The sequence below is a fragment of the Peromyscus maniculatus genome, chromosome 8 (genome assembly GCF_049852395.1).
Source record: "Peromyscus maniculatus bairdii isolate BWxNUB_F1_BW_parent chromosome 8, HU_Pman_BW_mat_3.1, whole genome shotgun sequence".
NCBI lineage: Eukaryota > Metazoa > Chordata > Mammalia > Rodentia > Cricetidae > Peromyscus > Peromyscus maniculatus.
The window spans coordinates 72,400,793-72,420,078 of NC_134859.1; the positions used below are offsets into that span (position 1 = coordinate 72,400,793).

The 19,286-nt window shown below is 41.4% G+C and overlaps 1 protein-coding gene across 9 annotated transcripts in view; it reads left to right on the plus strand.

Annotated features, from left to right (window-relative positions):
* Positions 1–19,286, plus strand: part of Bcas3 (BCAS3 microtubule associated cell migration factor) — a 502,165-nt gene that overhangs the window by 233,317 nt on the left and 249,562 nt on the right. For 8 of the 9 annotated variants that reach the window (XM_016001738.3, XM_042282536.2, XM_006983187.4 and 5 more), the window contains 3 exons: positions 578–678; positions 4,535–4,731; positions 9,231–9,328. In XM_016001738.3, coding sequence (XP_015857224.1) covers positions 578–678; positions 4,535–4,731; positions 9,231–9,328 — 396 coding nt within the window. Of the gene's footprint in view, positions 1–577; positions 679–4,534; positions 4,732–9,230; positions 9,329–16,034; positions 19,241–19,286 lie in introns of those variants that run through there. The other variant, XM_076577615.1, reaches the window with a different exon arrangement.

A 19,286-nucleotide genomic window follows, 5' to 3' on the forward strand; every position in this document is an offset into this window, starting at 1 on the left:
TTATAGGTAACCTAGCAGGTAGGTCTGCTACCTCCTCGGTGAACTTTGGGTGTTCAGATGGATTCATTATTCCTTTCCTAGGGATCTCATTGCTAAATTTCTAGAGTTGTTTTGTTTGAGTTTTGATTTTGTTTGTTTGTTTGTTTTCTAGACAAGGTTTCTCTGTGTAACTTTGGATCCTGTCCTGGAACTCTCTCTATAGACGAGGCTGGTGTTGAACTCACAGAGATCTGCCTGCCTCTGCTTCTTGAGTGCTAGGTTTAAAGACATGTGCCACCACTGACCAGATGTTTTGTTTTTTTTTAATGAAGCCTCATACTGTTGCCCAGGCTAACCCTGATAAGATTTCTTCCTGTAGCCTCCTGAGTAGCTGAGTATAGCATTTGCCAACAGCCTGGCCAGTTTACTGCTAGTTGGAGAGCTTTCTAAGAACTTGTTTGATCATTGGTTCTTGAATTGCCCCGTGGTTTATGTTACGTTATCTATTTGAGCTGATTTTGTTCTCATCTGTCTTTCTGTTGCACAGTTTGGAGAGGTTTAAATTGTTTTGTTTTTTTTTCCCCTTCTTCTTCTGTAGCGCTTCCCCCTGGAAGTCCTGGCCCCGTTACTCGCCATGGGTCCTATGACAGTTTAGCCTCCGACCATAGTGGACAGGAAGATGAAGAATGGCTTTCCCAGGTAAAACTCGGGTATTTGGGGTTTATTGCAATAAGGGAGCGTGGAAATCTGCGTTTATTCTTTTCTTTTCCTTGTAGGAAAATGGAGATAATTGGTAACTCTTTGTGAGTTATGAGTATTTCCTTATTAAGAATGTCTTAGAAATATTGTTCCAGGAATCCACACATATATTTTCCTTGTACATTTTACACATATCCTTCATTGATATTATCTGTGCTTGTGCAAATGTGTGCTTTGATGCAGGACACACAGCATGTCCAAATGCTTTCATTGGGCAAGTTGAGCATTGCTTTCTGCTAGCTCCTGCTGGAATTCCTTTCCAGGCTTCACCCAGGCCACGCTGTTACTGGTTGCCATTCCTGAAACAGCTTCTCCCAGTCACCCCTCACCTTACTATGTGGCTCTGTCTTCAAGTGAAGCGCTCTCATTTCAAAGCAACTTGGGCAGATTTCACAGTGGGCCGATTACAGTGACTTCATTATAGATGCTGTCGTGTCTGCCTCCAGCCTGACATCATTTGGTGAGGTTAATGACCTGTCTCGCATTACCCATTTGGCAGCTTTTATCAGACAGGTGCCTCAGAGAAGTGGGACCCGTTGAGATGTTCTCAGGGAGGGTAGCCTGAAAAGCTGCAGTGGCTCTAGAAACTGGAGGAACAAACCATTCCTGCTTGGTGTGTGTTTATTCCAACACCCCGGCAATGCTCACAGGATGCTCTGTAAATGACGGTCCATCTCCTGACATGCTGAGGTCCTTCCTCTCCTGGTAATATCCAGATAAAAGAAACCCACTGTGCACAAGTTCTGTCCAGGAGTGCTGGCAAAGAACCCGCTGTCCCTCACTTAGCTTCTCTTCAGAAGAAGCGGTAATGTGTGCTGTCAGGGTGAAAGTGCATGCAATATGTTTGTCCTGCACACAACAGCAGCAGGGTACTGCAACATCTGGCTATCGCCTCAGTGAAGCTGCACAGGCATATGTTTACCTCTCGGCTCTGTGACACTGATGGTTTTGAGCTTAAAATACACACAATGCTTTATCTGTGGCCTAATTTACATTGCCAAATGCAACTCTGAGAATCCGAAATCACTGTCCTTGATCTAAGTGTTTTCTCCCTGTCATTAGTGGGCATGTGAATATCCTTCCCAGACCAGCATGCCTGGGCCCTCTCGAACTCACACACGCCTTTGCACTCTGTGAACCTTGTCAGTTGTGTTTTGTTAAGACTTAATCACTGCAATCTGAGAAATGTAATTAAATATAAAAGAATGAGGGCAAGACTCAAGGCACGTGGGAAGCCTTTTTGCACAGAGGTGGATACAGCACCGGCAAGGCTGGGGGAAGTATAGTTGACTTTTGCTGAAGATTTGCACAAGCTGTTATTCAAAAGGATCGTTTGCAGAGTCCTTTCCAGGGTCCCCCTGTCTTCCGTCTCTTTTTTCTCATAGTATTGAGTATCATCCTGGCAGCGTTCCACCCCTTCCGTGGAGCGTGATGCTTATAAAACTTCTGAATTACTGTTTTACTGTGTGTAAAACGCTTTGTCAATGTTTATGACAGTTCAGAAAACATTTTGATCAAGTATCAGTTACATGAAAGAAAACATAATAGCTGCTTTATTGAAAAATAGATGTTTGGGCTGGAGAGACAGCTCAGTGGTTAAGTACATGGAGTCCCCAGCTCCTACACTGGGGGACTCACAGATGCCTGAAATCTGGCTCCTAGGGATCTCATGCTATCATCTGGACCCCCTGGGCATCTGCACACATGTGACATATCCTCACACAGATACATAACACATAAATAAAGATAAATCTTGAAAAATTATGTAAAAAGTAGATGTGAGAACATTTGGAAGCAACATAAATATACTATTGTATTATACAAGGAAAGCAGCTTCATTTGTGAAATTATTTGGGACCTTATCTTGGTTTTGTAGAGCCAAGAACAACTGCACATTTTTCAAGAGCTTGAAAGAACTGCTTTTAGTTGCTCCCATTGCGTGCCCACATTGTAGTAAATACTGACTTTGTTGGGTTTGCAAAGGCAGTCAGTCCCTAAGGAGCTGATGCTAGTTCCATGGGGTCGACGACGACTCAGGTTTTCAACTCTACAATCCCTTTTGCTTTCATAGAATTTTTGTGTTTTAGATACACAATATGGTGCAAATATTGTGTGTATGTTGATATATGTACATTTCTACAATTTTGGGTTAAATTTTTCTTGAGATTATAATGTAATTACATAATTTCCCCTTTCCCTTTCCTCCTTTCAAACTCTTCTATGTGCAACCTCCTCCCCATTTCCTTTAAAATTCATGGTCTTTTTCTCTTTATTTCGTTGTAGTGGTGGTGGTGATGGTGGTGGTGGTGGTGGTGGTGGTGGTGGTGGTGTGTGTGTGTGTGTGTGTGTGTGTGTGTGTGTGTGTGTGTTTATTCCTAAATAGATGGTTACAGCCTTCTCAGTATAACATTCTATGTGTATTTTCAAGGCTGACCATTTGTTATTGGATAGCCAGTTTGTGTACCCTCTCCTGGGAAAGACTGTTTCTTCCCCTCAGCATCCCTTAGTTGCCTGCAGGTCTTTGTCTGTGGCTGAGGCTCTGTGAGTACGTCCCCTCCCCTATTGGCATGTCTCTTGGGAACATTTTTTTGTTCAATTGTGTTTAGGCAGCCATGTTTGTGAGACTTCATGGGTATAAATTCTTAGATATTTCTAGGAGACATGATCTCACAACAAACTTCGTGTCTCTCTGGTTCTTAAAATCTTTCTGTCCCCTCTTCCACAATCATCCCTGAGACTTAGATGTAGGGATATGTTGGAGGTATATTCATTGAGACTGGGCTCCACAGCTATGCATTTTGATTGGTTATAGTTTTCTGTAATGGTCTCTATCTGTTTCAAAGAGATGATGAAGGGTAAGAACTAATCTGTGGACATAATGATAGCTCTTGAGAATATAGGTAGATTATACCTATATTTATATATATTATATATATATATACATACATATCTATATATAATTTATCTTAGTAAAGTGGAGGCTGTAGATTCTTCTCCAAGATCCATTACCATATTAGTCTCCAGTAGTTAGCTAGGGTTCCAGTACAGAGTGACTTTCCTCTTGTTGAGCAGGTCTTGGTCAAATTAGAGAGCTGTTGCTTACCACACAGACTGCTGTTGTGCCCTGAGTGTTTGGTACCTTGCTGTTCATTGTGGTTCATCGGCGCCAGAGCTGGTTTGCTTCCCTCCTTTGGAAGCTTGCATGGCAAATTCTGCTATCATGAAAGCTAGTTCCCAGGTAGGAGGCTTTCAGGTCAGATCCACTAGAGTCTTCTGGCTCCTGTGTCTGAAATGCATGGTATCCTCAGCAATAGGGACTTGCATTCCTCATTTGGGGCATAAGCAAGGGCAATAGCAGCAGTCTATAATGTTTTAAGAGTCTTTGACAACCCTGACCAACAACGCAAAAGAGGTCTTCTCATCCCTGATATTGGGACTTTTGTTACACTACATCTCTTGCAGGAAGCAATTTGGGTTAAGATTTTTACTTTAAATTATGTGTATGTGTCTATGTGTATTGGGGTTCTCTGAGAGTTCAGAAAGGAGTGCTGCACCCCTAGACCTGGACTTCTAAGCCATTTGAGCCGCCGGTTGTATGTACTGGGAACTAAATTAATTCCCCTGTAAGAACAGGAATGTCCATGTACGTGATGATTGTGATCGTATTTTGGTTCAGGCACTTTGTCTGTCTTTACTTCACTAAAATGGAAAGTGGGTTTAAGAAGAGGTGCAGGGCTTGTGAAGTGACCTCTGCAGGGCACAATACATCAAAACCACAATTCCGTCTCTTTTTCAGGTTGAAATTGTGACACACACTGGACCCCACAGACGCCTGTGGATGGGTCCCCAGTTCCAGTTTAAAACCATCCACCCCTCAGGCCAGACTACGGTCATATCATCTAGTTCGTCTGTGTTGCAATCTCATGGACCTAGCGACACACCACAGCCACTCTTGGATTTTGATACAGATGATCTAGATCTCAACAGTCTCAGGTAAGAAGAGATTAGAACCAGGAGGTTACTTGCAAGACAGGATTGAAGTCTTCCTTTGAAACATGTGTCCTGTGCAGTGTTCACATTTCTCCTTTTGACACAGAATCCTGGTGTTGACTCCATGTTACCTGTCATCACTCGGGCTGAGCATATGCAACCAATCCTTCTGAAATGCCTTTTTGCTAATAACAGAGGTTTATGCGTCTTTGTTCATATGCTGAATGGGCCTTTCCTCATCTTTTCTCACCTGTGCCTTTCTCATTACCTTGAATCATGCAAGATGGAGTGTTAGTGAGATTCATTTGTAATTTGTGGCCTGGGTCTTCCCAGGTACTCTCTACTTCTTATATGTCAGAATTATATACATATCTAAAATGTATGTTTTTCATTTTGAATTTTTGGAGTCTAGCATTTGCATAGCATTTAATTTGTCTGTCTAAGAGACACCAGTAGATACTGAGGGGTTGAGATTAATGTGATACAATCTCCATTTTACTTGTCTTTTCTTTTAAAAGACTTCTAGGACTGGGATATGGCTGAGTGCTGAAGGCTTTCCTTATACGGCTAAGGCTGAGTTCAGTCAACCTCCATCAGGAAAAAATCAATCTGTTCATAACCTCTGATGGGGTATAATTGCACACATCTTTAATCCCAGCATTCAAGAGGCTAAGATGGGTGGTTTGTGAGTTCAAGGCCATAAGTACATCCTTTGCAAAATTTTTAGATATCTATTATGTATTGTATGTTTTTAAAAATAAAATTATGGGAAATTATATTCTAATCACACGATGAAATATACCTTTATTCTTTGTCAACAGCAATAAAAATTAAAAAAAGAATAACAAAACCAGGGCTGGAGAAATGGCGCAGCAGTTAAGAGCACTGACTGTTCTTCAAGGGGACCTGGGTACAATTCCTAGCACCCACATGGCAGCTCATAACTGTCTGTAACTCCCGTGCCAGGGGATCTGAGACCCTCATACAGACATACACACAGGCAAAACAGCAATGTGTATAAAATAAAAAAATTATAAAAATTTCTAAAAATAAAACAATAACAAAAACCAAGCTGGGTATGATGGTGCATGCCTTTAATCATAGTACTCAACAGAGCTGGTTTAATCTCAAAACTAAACCAAACCAAAATGGTTGCCTGGCTAGATTAGGCTTTCAGAAATTTTTTCATTCTTTAAAGGCAGGACGTAGTTTTTGTGTGCATGCCAGGCACTCGGTTTGGAGCTGGGAACTTTTCCTAGAAGGGCTGGGATGTAAATGATGCCACTTGCCCACCTGACTTTTCTTGTGGTGGTGTCCAGAGGGCATTGACCATTTCACTGTCTGGACAGAAACTCTTTCTGTCATTCCCAATCCTTTCTGACTCCTCAGATCTACTGCTAAAGCCAGAATCCAGGGTTTCTTTTGTTTCTTAATTTTTAAAATTTTGTTTGTTTAGTGACTGGTTCTGATTCTGCAGCCCAGGTTGTTCTGGAATTCACTGTGTAGTCAAGATGGTTTTGAACCCATGATTGTCCTCCTGCCTCAGCCTCCTGCTGGATGCCGGGGTTATAGGTGTGATGTAGCACACCCGGCCTAGGTTCATTCCTCACATCGCTTTTGTCCTGTCACATGTTCATGGAGTCATGCTATTTCTATCCCAGAATATATCTGGAAATTTGAAACCTTATTCCCTTATGGGCCATCTATGCTTTCAATAAGATCCTCAGTCTTCTATTTTTATGGTTTTGCTTTTGCTCCACCAATGCTTAATTTTTCTTTTTATTGACATTTTATGGCTATACAGCTCAGGCTGGCTTTGAACTTGTGATCCCTCCTCTCCCGTCTTCCAAATGCTTGGATTTTAAACATGTACCGCTAGCTTAGCTAAGTGTTTTGTTCTTTTCTTCCCTTGTTTTGTTCCTTCCCTCTCCTCCCGCCCTCCTCCCTTCCGTAGTGGTAAAGGCGGAACTTGGGGCCTTGTACATGGTGGGCAGTTGCTCTGCCACGCTGCTGCATCCTCAGGCCTTGATGTAGTTTTAGTGTGCTTCCTAAGGATGACGTTTTCTCCTAAGCCCTGGTTTCAACCCCTGTTTAGTGCTCATCTTTCTGTGAGCTTAGTTTGCTTTCAGTGACTTCCATCTTGAACTTCATTTTGTTACAATTTTTAAGCATGACCCCAAGACATCAGACAGTGAATATAGACTGCTGGACCATATTCAGTGTTGCTGGTTATTAAACATGGGCTAACTTAAGTAGTCAAAGCTATCCTTTAGTGATTCCTGTTTACAGCATCACATGATTATATATCAGTAGTAAAACTTTTAAAGCAGGAGACCTTTGTCTCTAAACTATTTATTCTCTCTGTGAAATGCACAAGATCCTACCACTTTTTCCCTAGTCACCATCACCAGGTGCTGTTGGAGCCCCAGCTTTTTGTCATATGAAAGCATCCTATGTGCATATACCACCCTCTTCTCTCATGCAGCTTTCACTGGGCATCTTATCTCAGGTATAGTCCTCCTAATATTTTATAACAATTTATTTTTGAAACAACTCTACATTTTCAAAATTCTTTTGGTTTTTCTTAAAGACCCCTTCCTTTTTAAATACAAAAGAGTTCCTAGTATTGTTTTAATCTAACTTTAAATTGCTTACGCTTGATTAACTAGAGTGTTGCATTGTTTGTTGATATTAAATATATTTATCCCAGATATAAGTTTATATATTTGTTTTGATTGTATTTGTAATTTGTACTTTAGGGTTTGAACAAATAGGCTTGCTTACAGTCTTGCTGAAGACTTGAACTTCTAGCCAATTATGCCTGTATTCCCAGCACTCGAGAGGCTGAAGTAGGAAGGTCTAAAGCCAGCCTGGCTTACAGAAGAAGACCCGGCTTTAATGAGACATGCATGTTTTAATTTTGTCATCCTTCAGTGTCCATTATGATTCAGTCTAGCAGCTAGTCAGTAGTCCCTGTATCTCAGTTCTCCAAGCTGGCTCAGCTGCTCTCCTCTTGGGTGTGTCCCTCTGGCCTCGGTGGTCAGATGGCAGGACATGGGACCTTTTCTTTAAAATTATGAAGGACTTTTTTTCTTTTTAAATCTCAGCTCATCCTTTGTGTTGATTTCACTGTCTTTTTCCCCATGTGATACCATTAAGGTTGGTTTTGTACTGGGCATGGTTGCCCAGTTATCTTTAATCCTAAGGGTATGGTTACCTTTAATCCCAGCACAAAGGCAGTAGATCTCTGTGATTTCAAGCCCAGCCTTGTCTGCATAGCTGAACAGATCCAGATGTTGCCTAGTTCCAAGAGAAGCCTGTCTGATGTGCACAGTCGTGCATTACTTAGTGAGAAATTGTGTGATGATTGTGTTGTTGCATGAACATTCTATTGTCAACTTGCACAAACTGTGATAGCCATGTCACTATAGAGTGTGATCTTATTGGCCACCATCACATACGCTGCTGTCACTGACTACATCTACTATCCTCTTGTCTTCCTGCACTTTTATTACCTTTGACATCTCATTCTGAACCTTAGTTTTCCTTAGTAGCAGTTCATGAGTAGTTTGTATCTGCAAACATACCTCATATTTTACATTTCATTTCAACTTGCTCCTGTAATAACATTATGCATAGTGTTAATATTCAGTAAAAATCTCACTGTGTGAATTACCAGAAGTGCATACATTGTTCCCTCTCACTGCCTGGGACTTAGAACTTTCAGTTGTAGTTATTGTCTTAATAGTATTTGTTCTAAAGCTACTGGAGACTCAGCATTTATACATTATCCTTCTTGAGCTCCTTCATATTGTATGTAATAAACTAGTTTTGCTGAGGCCTAAATTCATTATTATATAGTATTTGATAATCGTATGGAAGTTGCTTCGTAGCTGCTCTGGTTGACTCCTGCAGCACAGCACAGCCTGGCTATCCTCTCTTATCCTTGTTAATAAAAATAACAGTAATGACAACATGACGGTGTCTTAAATATTTAAATTATGGCTAGATATAGTGGCACTTGGGGGGCAGAGGCAGGCGGATCTCGGTGAGTTTAAGGCCAGCCTGGTCTACAGAGAGAGTTCCAGAACAGCCAGGCTGTATCATTGCTGTCTTCTGTTGTACGCAGCTCTGATGCCGTTCATGAAATGTTCATATGTATGCTTTGGAAAAGCCAGAATTTTCACTGTAAAGTATTTTCTTTCTTTTCCAATTCTATTCATTTTTTTCACTCCAGTTTTACCTTTTCAACTCCTTTCTTAATCCACTGAACAACACAAGTTAATAAGTTAGAGTGTGCCTGGTACGGTGGGAATGTCATGTGTTTAGAGCTTTGGCCTTGTGTAGGTGTTCAGGACTGTAGCTCCTTTTTCGTCTGGTTTTAGAATGTATGGTTCTTTAATGGATTAAGCCATTCCAGTATTCCTGATTTAAGGTCTGTTGTAGGAAGTGACAGTTTCCATGCCAGTAACATATGTGAACTAAATGAAATTGCGTTTCAGGATCCAGCCGGTCCGCTCTGACCCAGTCAGCATGCCAGGGTCATCTCGTCCAGTCTCTGATCGAAGGGGAGTTTCCACAGTGATTGATGCTGCCTCAGGTAGGATGCTTTTAAGTTTCATTTTCTTACACACTAGAGAGGATGAGACTCATTTTCTTTCCTCTGCTGTTTTGTTGGTTGAGGTTTCCTATGTCTTTATAGAGTAGTGTGCCTCTATTTGCTACTGAAAACTGCCATGTATTCAGACATTCTTAGTGTTGCTGAGTGGGAAGGTGGAGCCGGCCCTTGATTAAATGTAATGAACATAGTATTGAAGGCTACAGGGTTGATGACTGTTTGCCTTTGATCACTTGAAATGTCAAGCAGCAACCTTGACAGAGAGCATAAATACAATATATGGATTCAATTTACTTGACCTGTGGAGTATCAAAGTGCCTGGTCTGTGGCGGCAGAGGCAGTCCAAATGTGCTATCTTAGATAGCATCACGGATCTGAGAAATTCATCAGCTTAACCCTGGTGTGTCTCCTACAGTTCTTAATTTCCTAAGCTTGCAATCAGCCTGTGAATGTGTAGCATTAATTTCTGGAACATGACTCCTTAGTGACTCTTTGGCTCTGGTGGCTTCATCTGTATTATAGAGATGTTCTCGGCAAAGCCTGGTGAGTCACCGACTGATTGTGATAATAATGCGCTTTCTTGGGTCTAAGATAAGTGCAGAAAGGAGAATGATAGTGCACACAGTGTTGCTCCACGTGGGGAACGTCTGAAGATCTCACAGCGGGGGTGTGACCAAAACCCTGTCCCGGTGGATTTATCCATAATTCCGCAGTAGGTGAACAGTTGAATTAGAGCAGATTTTATTCTGTGGCGGTTTCAAAATCCTCGCAAACAGTTGATTTGATTGAGGCTTAAGCTGTGAAAGAGCAGAACCCATTACAAGACCGCTGCCTGATTCTGTCTCAAAGTGCATGGGCTTCGTGTATTTGCTTAGGTACTTATTTTGGTCAATTGATTATACTTCAGGTCATATCAATTTGTCTATATCCATACCTACACCTCCACTGTAATGTAGGGTCTTTGATTAGCATGTACATTCTTGTTTTTCTGCTAGAAGTTGATAAATATGGCTGTTGTGTGCAACAGGCAGGGACCTGGGTAAGCTCTCTCCTGGCTCCCCTGCATCAAATGGGACTTTTGAGACCAGTAAGGAACAAGCATTTGGGTGGTGCCGACAGGGAGCTGGGCTGAGATCACTGCTTACTTACCGTGTTGAAGTATTTATGCAGTAGTATGTTGAGGCCTTACTAGGTTTTTAATACATTCTCAAACTCTACTATATTATTAATTAAAGTTGCTGTGTATCAGGTGTATTTGAGATGGTAGTCTGAAGTAATAATGCATATTATATTGATCATAGAACAGTTTTAGCTTTAGGTTAAGTTGTTTCATAAATAAGGAGAAAGTTCAGTAAACCGTTTAATCCATTGTATACTTTTTTTTAAACAGAATTTAATTTGACTTTTGAGTAATAGAGTAGAATCACACTTTATCTGCTTGCATCCCTATCAAAGGTGCAGCCTAAGGTTGCTTTGTGGCCTTTCACCTCTGAAATTGCCAACATTTTGGGTAGAGAAGGGACTGTTGTTGTTGTTGTTGTTGTTGTTGTTTTGCTGGCCGAGCTCTGTTACTATTTATTTATTTATTTTGTGCCCATTTTTCCTCCTGAAATCCATGTTTCCTTTCTGAGCCATCCAGGACAGTGAATGTGTGTGCTGCTGTCTCTAACTCTGAGCAGAGACGCCTTAGTCACGAGGAATTGGACTCTCGTGGGTAATTCTCTTCAGCTCCCTCTCACATGGTTTGGATCTCTTGATGAGGAGTCTGTGTTGTTTGGTTGAATGGATAGTATTCTGTTATCCAGCTTCCATCTGCTTCAGTCAGGTCACTACTGTTAACAGAATCGCTGTTCTCCCAATGGTTAACAAAATGAGACTAAATGATTGCAGTTCTCTGTGGAAAGAAGTTAATGGGGTAATTCTAACAGATTCCATTTTCAAAAGTAAAACGTTCATTGAAATTATCCCTGAACTAGGAAGCACTGCTTTCACTGTGATCCATGCATAGGAGGAGTCTGTATTAGGAAGATGTTTGGTGACCAGTTGCTGAGAGAAAATTCCCGATGTGGGATTGATCCCCTTTTTTTAGGCCTCATTCCCTTGTTTCTGGATGTTGGAAAGATGGCTCAGCTGTTAGGAGCACTTGTTCTTCCTGAGTACATGGGTTCCGTTCCTAGCACACCCACTGCATCTCACAACCCTCTGTAAATCTAGATCCAGGGGATGTAGTGTTCCCTTCTGGCCTCTGCAGACATGGCACACTCGTGGTGAATAGACATACATACATGCATGCAAAACACCCATACACACAAAATAAAATAGGGAAAAATGTTAAAGCCTTGTGTGAAGAGTTTTTATTTTAGCTATCTGTGTGTTTGTGTGACATTATTCTGTTGAACCAAAAAAGATCTTTCATAACTTATCCTGTTGTTAATTACCATTTCATTCCTTCATGTAGCGATGTGTGTAGGATGCACATAAACACACACACAACACACATATTCACTCACTCACACACTCACTCACTCACTTACTCACTCACTCACTCACTCGCATGCATACACACCCTGTTAACTTTTACTGATTGATGCACAGGGCAAATTCTATGTCCTCAGCTACTATCTCTGTGCAAATATGTGCATTTTAGTTTCTCAGCTGATCATAGGTATTTGATAAGTAGACATTATTTTTATCTTAGCTCTGATGGTGCAAAATAAAAACACTGGGTTGCCTAAGTTTGGGGCTTCAGTGATTGTGGGATATTCTAGTCTCAAGATGAAGGGAACACCATTCTTGGAATTTTTCCTTAAGGCACAGCCTACCCAAAACAAATAGGCCCTGAGCTCATTGCTCACTTTTATATACACTCAAATAATTAAAAACTGTACTTTTGAATCATATGTAATATTTTTAGACAAAGCATTAGTTTAATTTTTTTCTCATTGTTTGTACCTAATACTGTTATGCCTGTATTTTAACTAAAATATAGGGCTTCTAAAGAGGAAACAGCTGCTGTATCATTTGAACTTAGTTCCCCAATTCCATTTTGTTTTTTTTCCCTGAGTCAGTCTTTCCATGTAGCTCCAGCCATCCTGCCTCAGCCTTCCTGATGCTGGGAACAGACACCCACCACCTCACCCACTTGCTTTCTGCATGCGGTTAGGTTTGTGCTTCCTATCCTTAAGATAGCAAAGTGTCATGTTACCTTGCTTTTGCATAAGAATTGAAGAGCCACTGGAGAACCAGGTCACCCTGAGTGTGCCCTGGTTTGCCTTTTACCATAGAGATCAATGCTTATCAGCAGAATTCAAAGGACTGAGATTAGAGGACAAACATTCCTGATCTGCATGTGGAGGAGACAGAACTTGTAACTTGATCTACAGTTACCATTCAAATCGGAGGTAGACTTTCTCAGCCACCAGTCTTGGGGTATCAGAGGTGCTAATGGGAAGGTGTATTCAGTTTGCCATGGTGCAGCTTTGTGGTCATAAAACTGAAACTGGCTGGGAGAAGCTGTGATGCTCATATTCATGGTCTGTAAGTTCTTTTTCCTACTTCACTGTTTTCTGCAGCCTCAAGTAGAAAAGGAGAATTCCTGTGCAGAATTTGGATTTCTCCTTCCTTGGAAGGGATGTATTTGTTACTTCCTAAATAATTCCCAGATAGAAAATATGTAATCTTCTTTAGAAATATGAAGGTAATAAATGATAAGTCTTTCAAGTCACACAGTTCCGGATATTGTTTGTGATTATCAAGTGACGAAAACCCTAGACTTGTCCCTTGGATCTTCAAAGCTATTTATTGTTGGAGCAATAAGAGGATTAAGGAAAGGGGCAAAGTTAAAAGAAGGCTCAGTGCTGATCTGTGAACAGCCCATGTGAAGAGGAGAATATCCAATCTCAGTTATTAAGATTAGCATTTTTAATTAGCGTATGAGCATTAAATCAGTTCTTATCCTTTGAACACCTACCATTCATATAAAATTTAAAAGTAAGTTTCTGAGAATAGGTCAAAAGAAAACAAAACATGAACTCCACTTTGTCCATAAGGAAGGTGCAAGGCTGGAATGTTCGTGCAGCTGGAAGCCCACGATAGCAGTGGTACGGGACAGTGCGTGGGGTGGTATTAGACACTGTTTACGTCTGAACCGGCTCTTCCATTTGTCTTTGTGACATGATTGTTAAATTGTTAGTGTCACGCTGTTGTAAATTGTGTCCTAGAGCCCGAGAGGCTCATGCTTACAGGTGTCATCTGTATACTAGAAGCAAACGACACCCCTCTCTGAAGCACAGCGAGCCCCCTCAGGCAAGTAAAGAACAGGCTGAGACCTCACCCAGACAGCAGGCTGGAGCCTGAGCTCCTCACATTCCTCTGGATATACTTGGGGACTGCCACAGAAAAGCTAAAATAAATAATCCAAATGAAAATGTTTGTTCCTGAGAAAAGACGTTCTGGAAGCTTGAGCTAGCAGGAACAAAATGGCGAACCCGAGTCTGAGGAGGACTGTAGTAGTGATTTCAGAGTTACTGAATTTCTACGGGTGCCTGTCCTCCTAGCTGCTTATGAGGCTGAAGCAGGAGGATTGCTTGTACCTGTGAGTTTGAGGACAGCCTAGACAATATAGCTAGACCCCATTGTCCATGACTGTACTTCAGTCAGTATGGATTCCTGTGTATGGGGACCTCAGTCACCATAATTAGCCTTGCCCCTACAGAGCTTTATGTAATTACAGTCATTTCACACATGTATTTTACACATCTTGGTTCATGATTTGACATTCTTGCAGGTGTTCACTAGTTAGTGCAGGATTGAATTGGAAGAAAGCAGCTACCACAGTGTAGAGTGTGAACTCTGACCTGGCAAGTGTTTTTGAGGAATGCCATTCTAACTGTGAAAGACCAGGTGGCAGTGTGTGGATATTTAGGTGATTTTTAAAAATAAATGTATACAATGTTCATGTCACTTCGAGGGAAACAATGATTTTTTTTTCAATAATAAAACTCCGAATATTGGAAAATTGAGAACCTTGTATCTCACAGGACCCCAATACTTAAAAGAGATTTCTGGTTAGATGTATTTTTTCATATCATATAGTAAAGGATGTCAGTGTTCAGGAAAGATGCAGTACTTTCCAAATGACCAAATTTGTGCTATTCTGAATTATGCTTTTATGGGACAGAAGAATTTAATGTCATCAGGGAGGAAAGGCGACTGGTAGGATTTTAGCTTCATGCTAAAGCTAATGTCATCGTCAAATCAACAGAGAATCTCCCAACTTTGAGGATGGTGTTAGTGCTCTGTCCTTCCCGCCACAGCCAGGAGTGTGACCAACTTTCTTTGATGTGGTGCAGCCAAAGGCCATTGGTTTTTATCCATAAGGATTTTAGCCAGGCTACATAGGTTAACTGTTGAAAAAGATTTTATTAATAGGTTAAATGCTGACTTGTGTAAGGTGCATAAATGAAGCTTGTTTGGGGCGAGTGTGTGGATTAGCACAAAGGGAATCTGACAAAAACTGAAAATTTCTGCTGGGTATGTGCTTACACAAACACATCCATAATCAACTTATTCGTTTCTGCTGCAATTCAGATGACATTTGATTGAAGTCTGGTCATGTCTGTCCCTGAAATTTTGGAGAATTAACACTCTTAAATATTGAATAGGCTTGCTGTAGTCACAGCCACTTAGGAGTCTAAGTCAGGAGGGGTCATTTGAGCCTGTATCCTGTGTCTCTGAAAGAAATTGGATTTTTAAATGCCGACTCTCATAGATGCCTCTTATTTGGAGCGTCTCCCATCTTCAGAACTTTGACATGTCATTTATAAAATTTATTTATGTCATTGAATGTTTTTGATGCTAACATATTAGCACATTTTATTTTTCTGTCTGTTATTTTCTGTGTATAAGAAAAAATACTTTTTTATACTTGACTTGTATCCAGAAACCTATTTTTTAATCCCACTAGAATTTGTGCAGTTTTCACTGTGTGTTACCAGCAAAGTTAATTTTATTTCTCCCCATTCTTTCTATTTTCCTCTTCAAACTTGCTTAGATTCCCATGTCACTGCTCAATAGAAATAGTGATGCTGAGCATGGTGGTCTCGGTCCTATGGCGTGAAGGGTTAACATTTTACTATTAAATAGAATCTTGTTAGAGGGTATTGGTATCATATTTATAATGTTTGAAGAAAATGGAAAAAAATTGAAAAAGACCCAGAGTGGTATTTTGTGACTCAAAAGCATGTTATCAGAGATACTTCATTGAGCCAGGCATGGTGGCACATGCCTATGAATTGGGAGGCTGAGGCTGGGTGTCAGGGTTCAAAGTCAGCCTTGTGTACATGAGACTCAGTGTGGTGGTTTGATTGGGTTTGATAGCCTCATATGTTTGAATACTTAGGCCTTAATTGGTGGAACTTTTGGGGGAAGAATTAGGAGGTGAGGCCTTGCTGGAGGAGGTGTGTGACTGCGGGGTAGGCTTTACGGTTTCAGAAGCCCAGGCCAGGCTCAGTCTCGCTGCTGTCTACGTGAATAAGATGTAAGCTCTCAACTACTGCAGCTCCATGTCTGCCTGTCTGCTGCAATGCTTCCTCCCACGACGGTCATGGACTCAGCCTCTGAAACTGTAAGCAAGCCCCAATTAAATGCTTTATTTTCTAAGTTGCCTTGGTCATGTGTCTCCTCACAGAAATAGAACAGTGACTAAGAAACTCTGCCTCAGAAATCAAAACAAACAGCCATTGAAGGGAGCAGACCAAGGGAGTTGAAAGAATGAGACCTTCAAAAACAAGTAGGAAACTTAGAAAAATGACGAGTGAAACAGAAACCAAGGAGCCACATCTGAGAGAGAGATGATTGATGGCTGCCAAGAGCTGTCTAAGCCATGTGCTCCTTACAGATAATGCCAGCAAAGAATTTTTCCAAAGGAATATGTGAAGGGCTGTGAGTTTTCCTGAACTTGTGAACGTCATCAATGCATGATTCCAGGAGCTGTGGTGAGAAAGCGCAGTCTGAAGGCACCAACTCTCTCTCTTTTTCTCCCTAGATTTGGATGATGGCTTTCAGTTTTGATCAAATTAGACATTGGAAGGGGGGGGTGATTTTTCATGTTCCCCTGTCAGCCTGAGACCCGCATCTCACAGTGGCTCAGGCTCTGTGAGACATTGTAGGACCTTTGCCAGTGGACAGAAGGAAATGCTATCAGCACACAGTGTTTATTTCGAAGCACTCAACACTGGGCTCAGTGTCTTTGAGTGGCTTATCTCATTTAATCTTCCTTAATTAGGATCACAGGTCCATTTCTCAAATATCCCAAGAAGAAATCCTAAGACACCTTGCTCCTGATACTTGGAATTATTAAAAGTGCATTATGGTGACACCTCAGATAAGTCCAAATCTCTCTCTGCCCTACCTGATCAAATATTCATTTCAAAACCGTGTGTGCTGAAATGAGCCATGAGGGAGTCAAGAGAATCAGTTATTCAGGTGGTGAAAATGTGTGAACGCAGCTGGCAGATGACATTCCAGAACGATGAATTCCCATCTTGTCCTTGTTGCTTCGGGCAACAACTGACAGACCTGACTGGTCATTGGCTTTCTGGTCCTGGCACTGACAGGAATGAAATTCTTCATGTCACAGACACTTAAAAACCATCCCTGTTAGGGTGCATACAGACGATGCTGGAGGTCCTTCCTCCATGGAGATGTAATCAATATGGTTTGGAATTCTTGACCTGAACCTATAATATTTTGGGCATCATAAAGGGGGCTTCCTATTAACACAAAAGATTATATTCAGAGTACTGGGGCTCAGTTGTACATGGAGGACCCCCCCAATAAACAAATAAATGGACAAAGTAGATAGATGAATGAATGAATGAAATAAAGGTGTTGTTCTTCACCGCATTTAAGAAGCTTTCAGGGTGATGGTGTAAGATAGAGCATTGTGTCTTTTGAACTTTGGGTGGGAAGTTTCTCTGTCAACTATGAAACCCTCCTGATGACTTGCAGGAATCATGACTTTAATGAACAGCTTGTGAGTTTTTCAAATTTCATTGACCCAAATACCTAGATTTGAATGGAGGCTTTAGATAACACTTCTGATTAGTCATTTTCCATACAGTCAGGAGCCACAGTGAAAACCTGAATCGAGTAAGTGGAGTCTGTGGTATGATCCAAGGGCAGCTACAAGGACAAGGACGGGGCTCATTGTTCTGTGGACCAGAGCCTGTAGGATTCGTGATCACAATCACTGTGCCTCATGAAAAAGTAAAGTATAGACAAGGAGAAGGGGAGGCGATGGGGATGGAGGTGTGTCTCTGACCATTGTCTCGTGGCTTACCTTAGGATCCAGCCTCTGCTTGCCCCTTGTGACTCACCATCTATAATTCCAGTTCCGGGGGATCTGACACCCTCTTTTGAATCCAAGGACACCAGGCACATACATGGCACACACACATGCATGCAGGCAAAACATTCATAAAACATGATCTTTAAAAATTAGGGGGAAAACCCTGCATGTGTTTACACAGAATGTTTCCTATGGAAAGCCAGCAATTCAGATCAAGGTGTTACAGCCCCTCCTCAGTGGTGCTTTTGTGCATCAGTTTGTCCTTGTAGAGCATTGAGTCTACCACACTTCTCGGCTCTCTAGATCTCTGGTCAGGGCTGGTGAACACAGAATAAAGTAGGATGGAGCTTTCCTTCTGGCCACGCTAGCTTGCCTTCAGCTTCCCTTGAGGGACTCTGAGAACTTGTCACTGCAGCTAACCCATCATGGTATAGGATGCTGACATATGGGACGCTGATCCAACTTCTGTTTAGCCCAAAGTCGTTTTTTAAGAATTGCCAGAATTAGTAAGTCATTAGAAAATTACCTTTTCCGGCTTACACTTTGTCCTAGGCAGCACCAAGAGAGGGTGCAGTTGGGTTTTGTCATGTTAATGGAATCTTGAGTGTTACACCTGGTTTAACTTGGAAAAGCGCCTGTTACTCTGTATGTGCTCAGGGTTAAGACTGCCCAAGAGGGGTTGGGGATTTAGCTCAGTGGTAGAGCGCTTGCCTAGCAAGTACAAGGCCCTGGGTTGGGTCCTCAGCTCCAAAAAAAAAAAAAAAAAAAAAAAAAGACTGCCCAAGAAAAGCGCGATGGAGCCTCCATGGCTCCAGATACTCCAGAGGCCAAAGATAAGAGTCCCCCTGAGCTCAGAGGGACAACATGGGGACACTCTGTTTCAAAAGGAAATGTGCATACATATGGATAGATGTGGACACATAATACCCAAAACTAAGCTTGAAATAGCAGCCAAGCTCATGGTTGGTAATATCTCCTTTAGGTGGTTCATATTATTTCAGATGAAGACTGTGTGCATGCCTAGGAAAAGGTTCTTTTACCCACCTGAAGAGGTCTCAGGAAACCCTTGTACATTCTCTCCGTGTCTGAAATTTCTAGCTGTGAATACCTTTAGTTTTTCAAACCACAAGAAGTGCATGCTCCTGTGACTGAGCCAGAGAGAACTCGCTGCGGTGTCTGAGGCTGCCTGCCTGCCTCAGCGTGGTTCTCAGTCTCTTTTGACTCTGTTCCACTTCCTTGCTTGTCAATTTCTCCTCTCTTCTTAAACATTTTCTCTTGCCTTCGTCACCCAGTGTGAAGTGTCTGGGCTATCATTTTCCATTCTTGACCAAGCTCATGTTCTTTATAGCCTATTGATTTCTAAACAGTTCCCACATAGCAGGGACTCAGGTGGTTAATGAATTCAACATTGCAGCATGGAGCATTGGAAGTGAAATTTTACATCTGACTTAAATAGTAGTTACTTCTAGAATGGGAACCGAGAGACCCCAGAGCAGTGAGGAATGGAAATCTTCCTCTGGAATCTTTTAGACTTTTAGATATATATATATATATATATATATATATATATATATATATATATATATATAT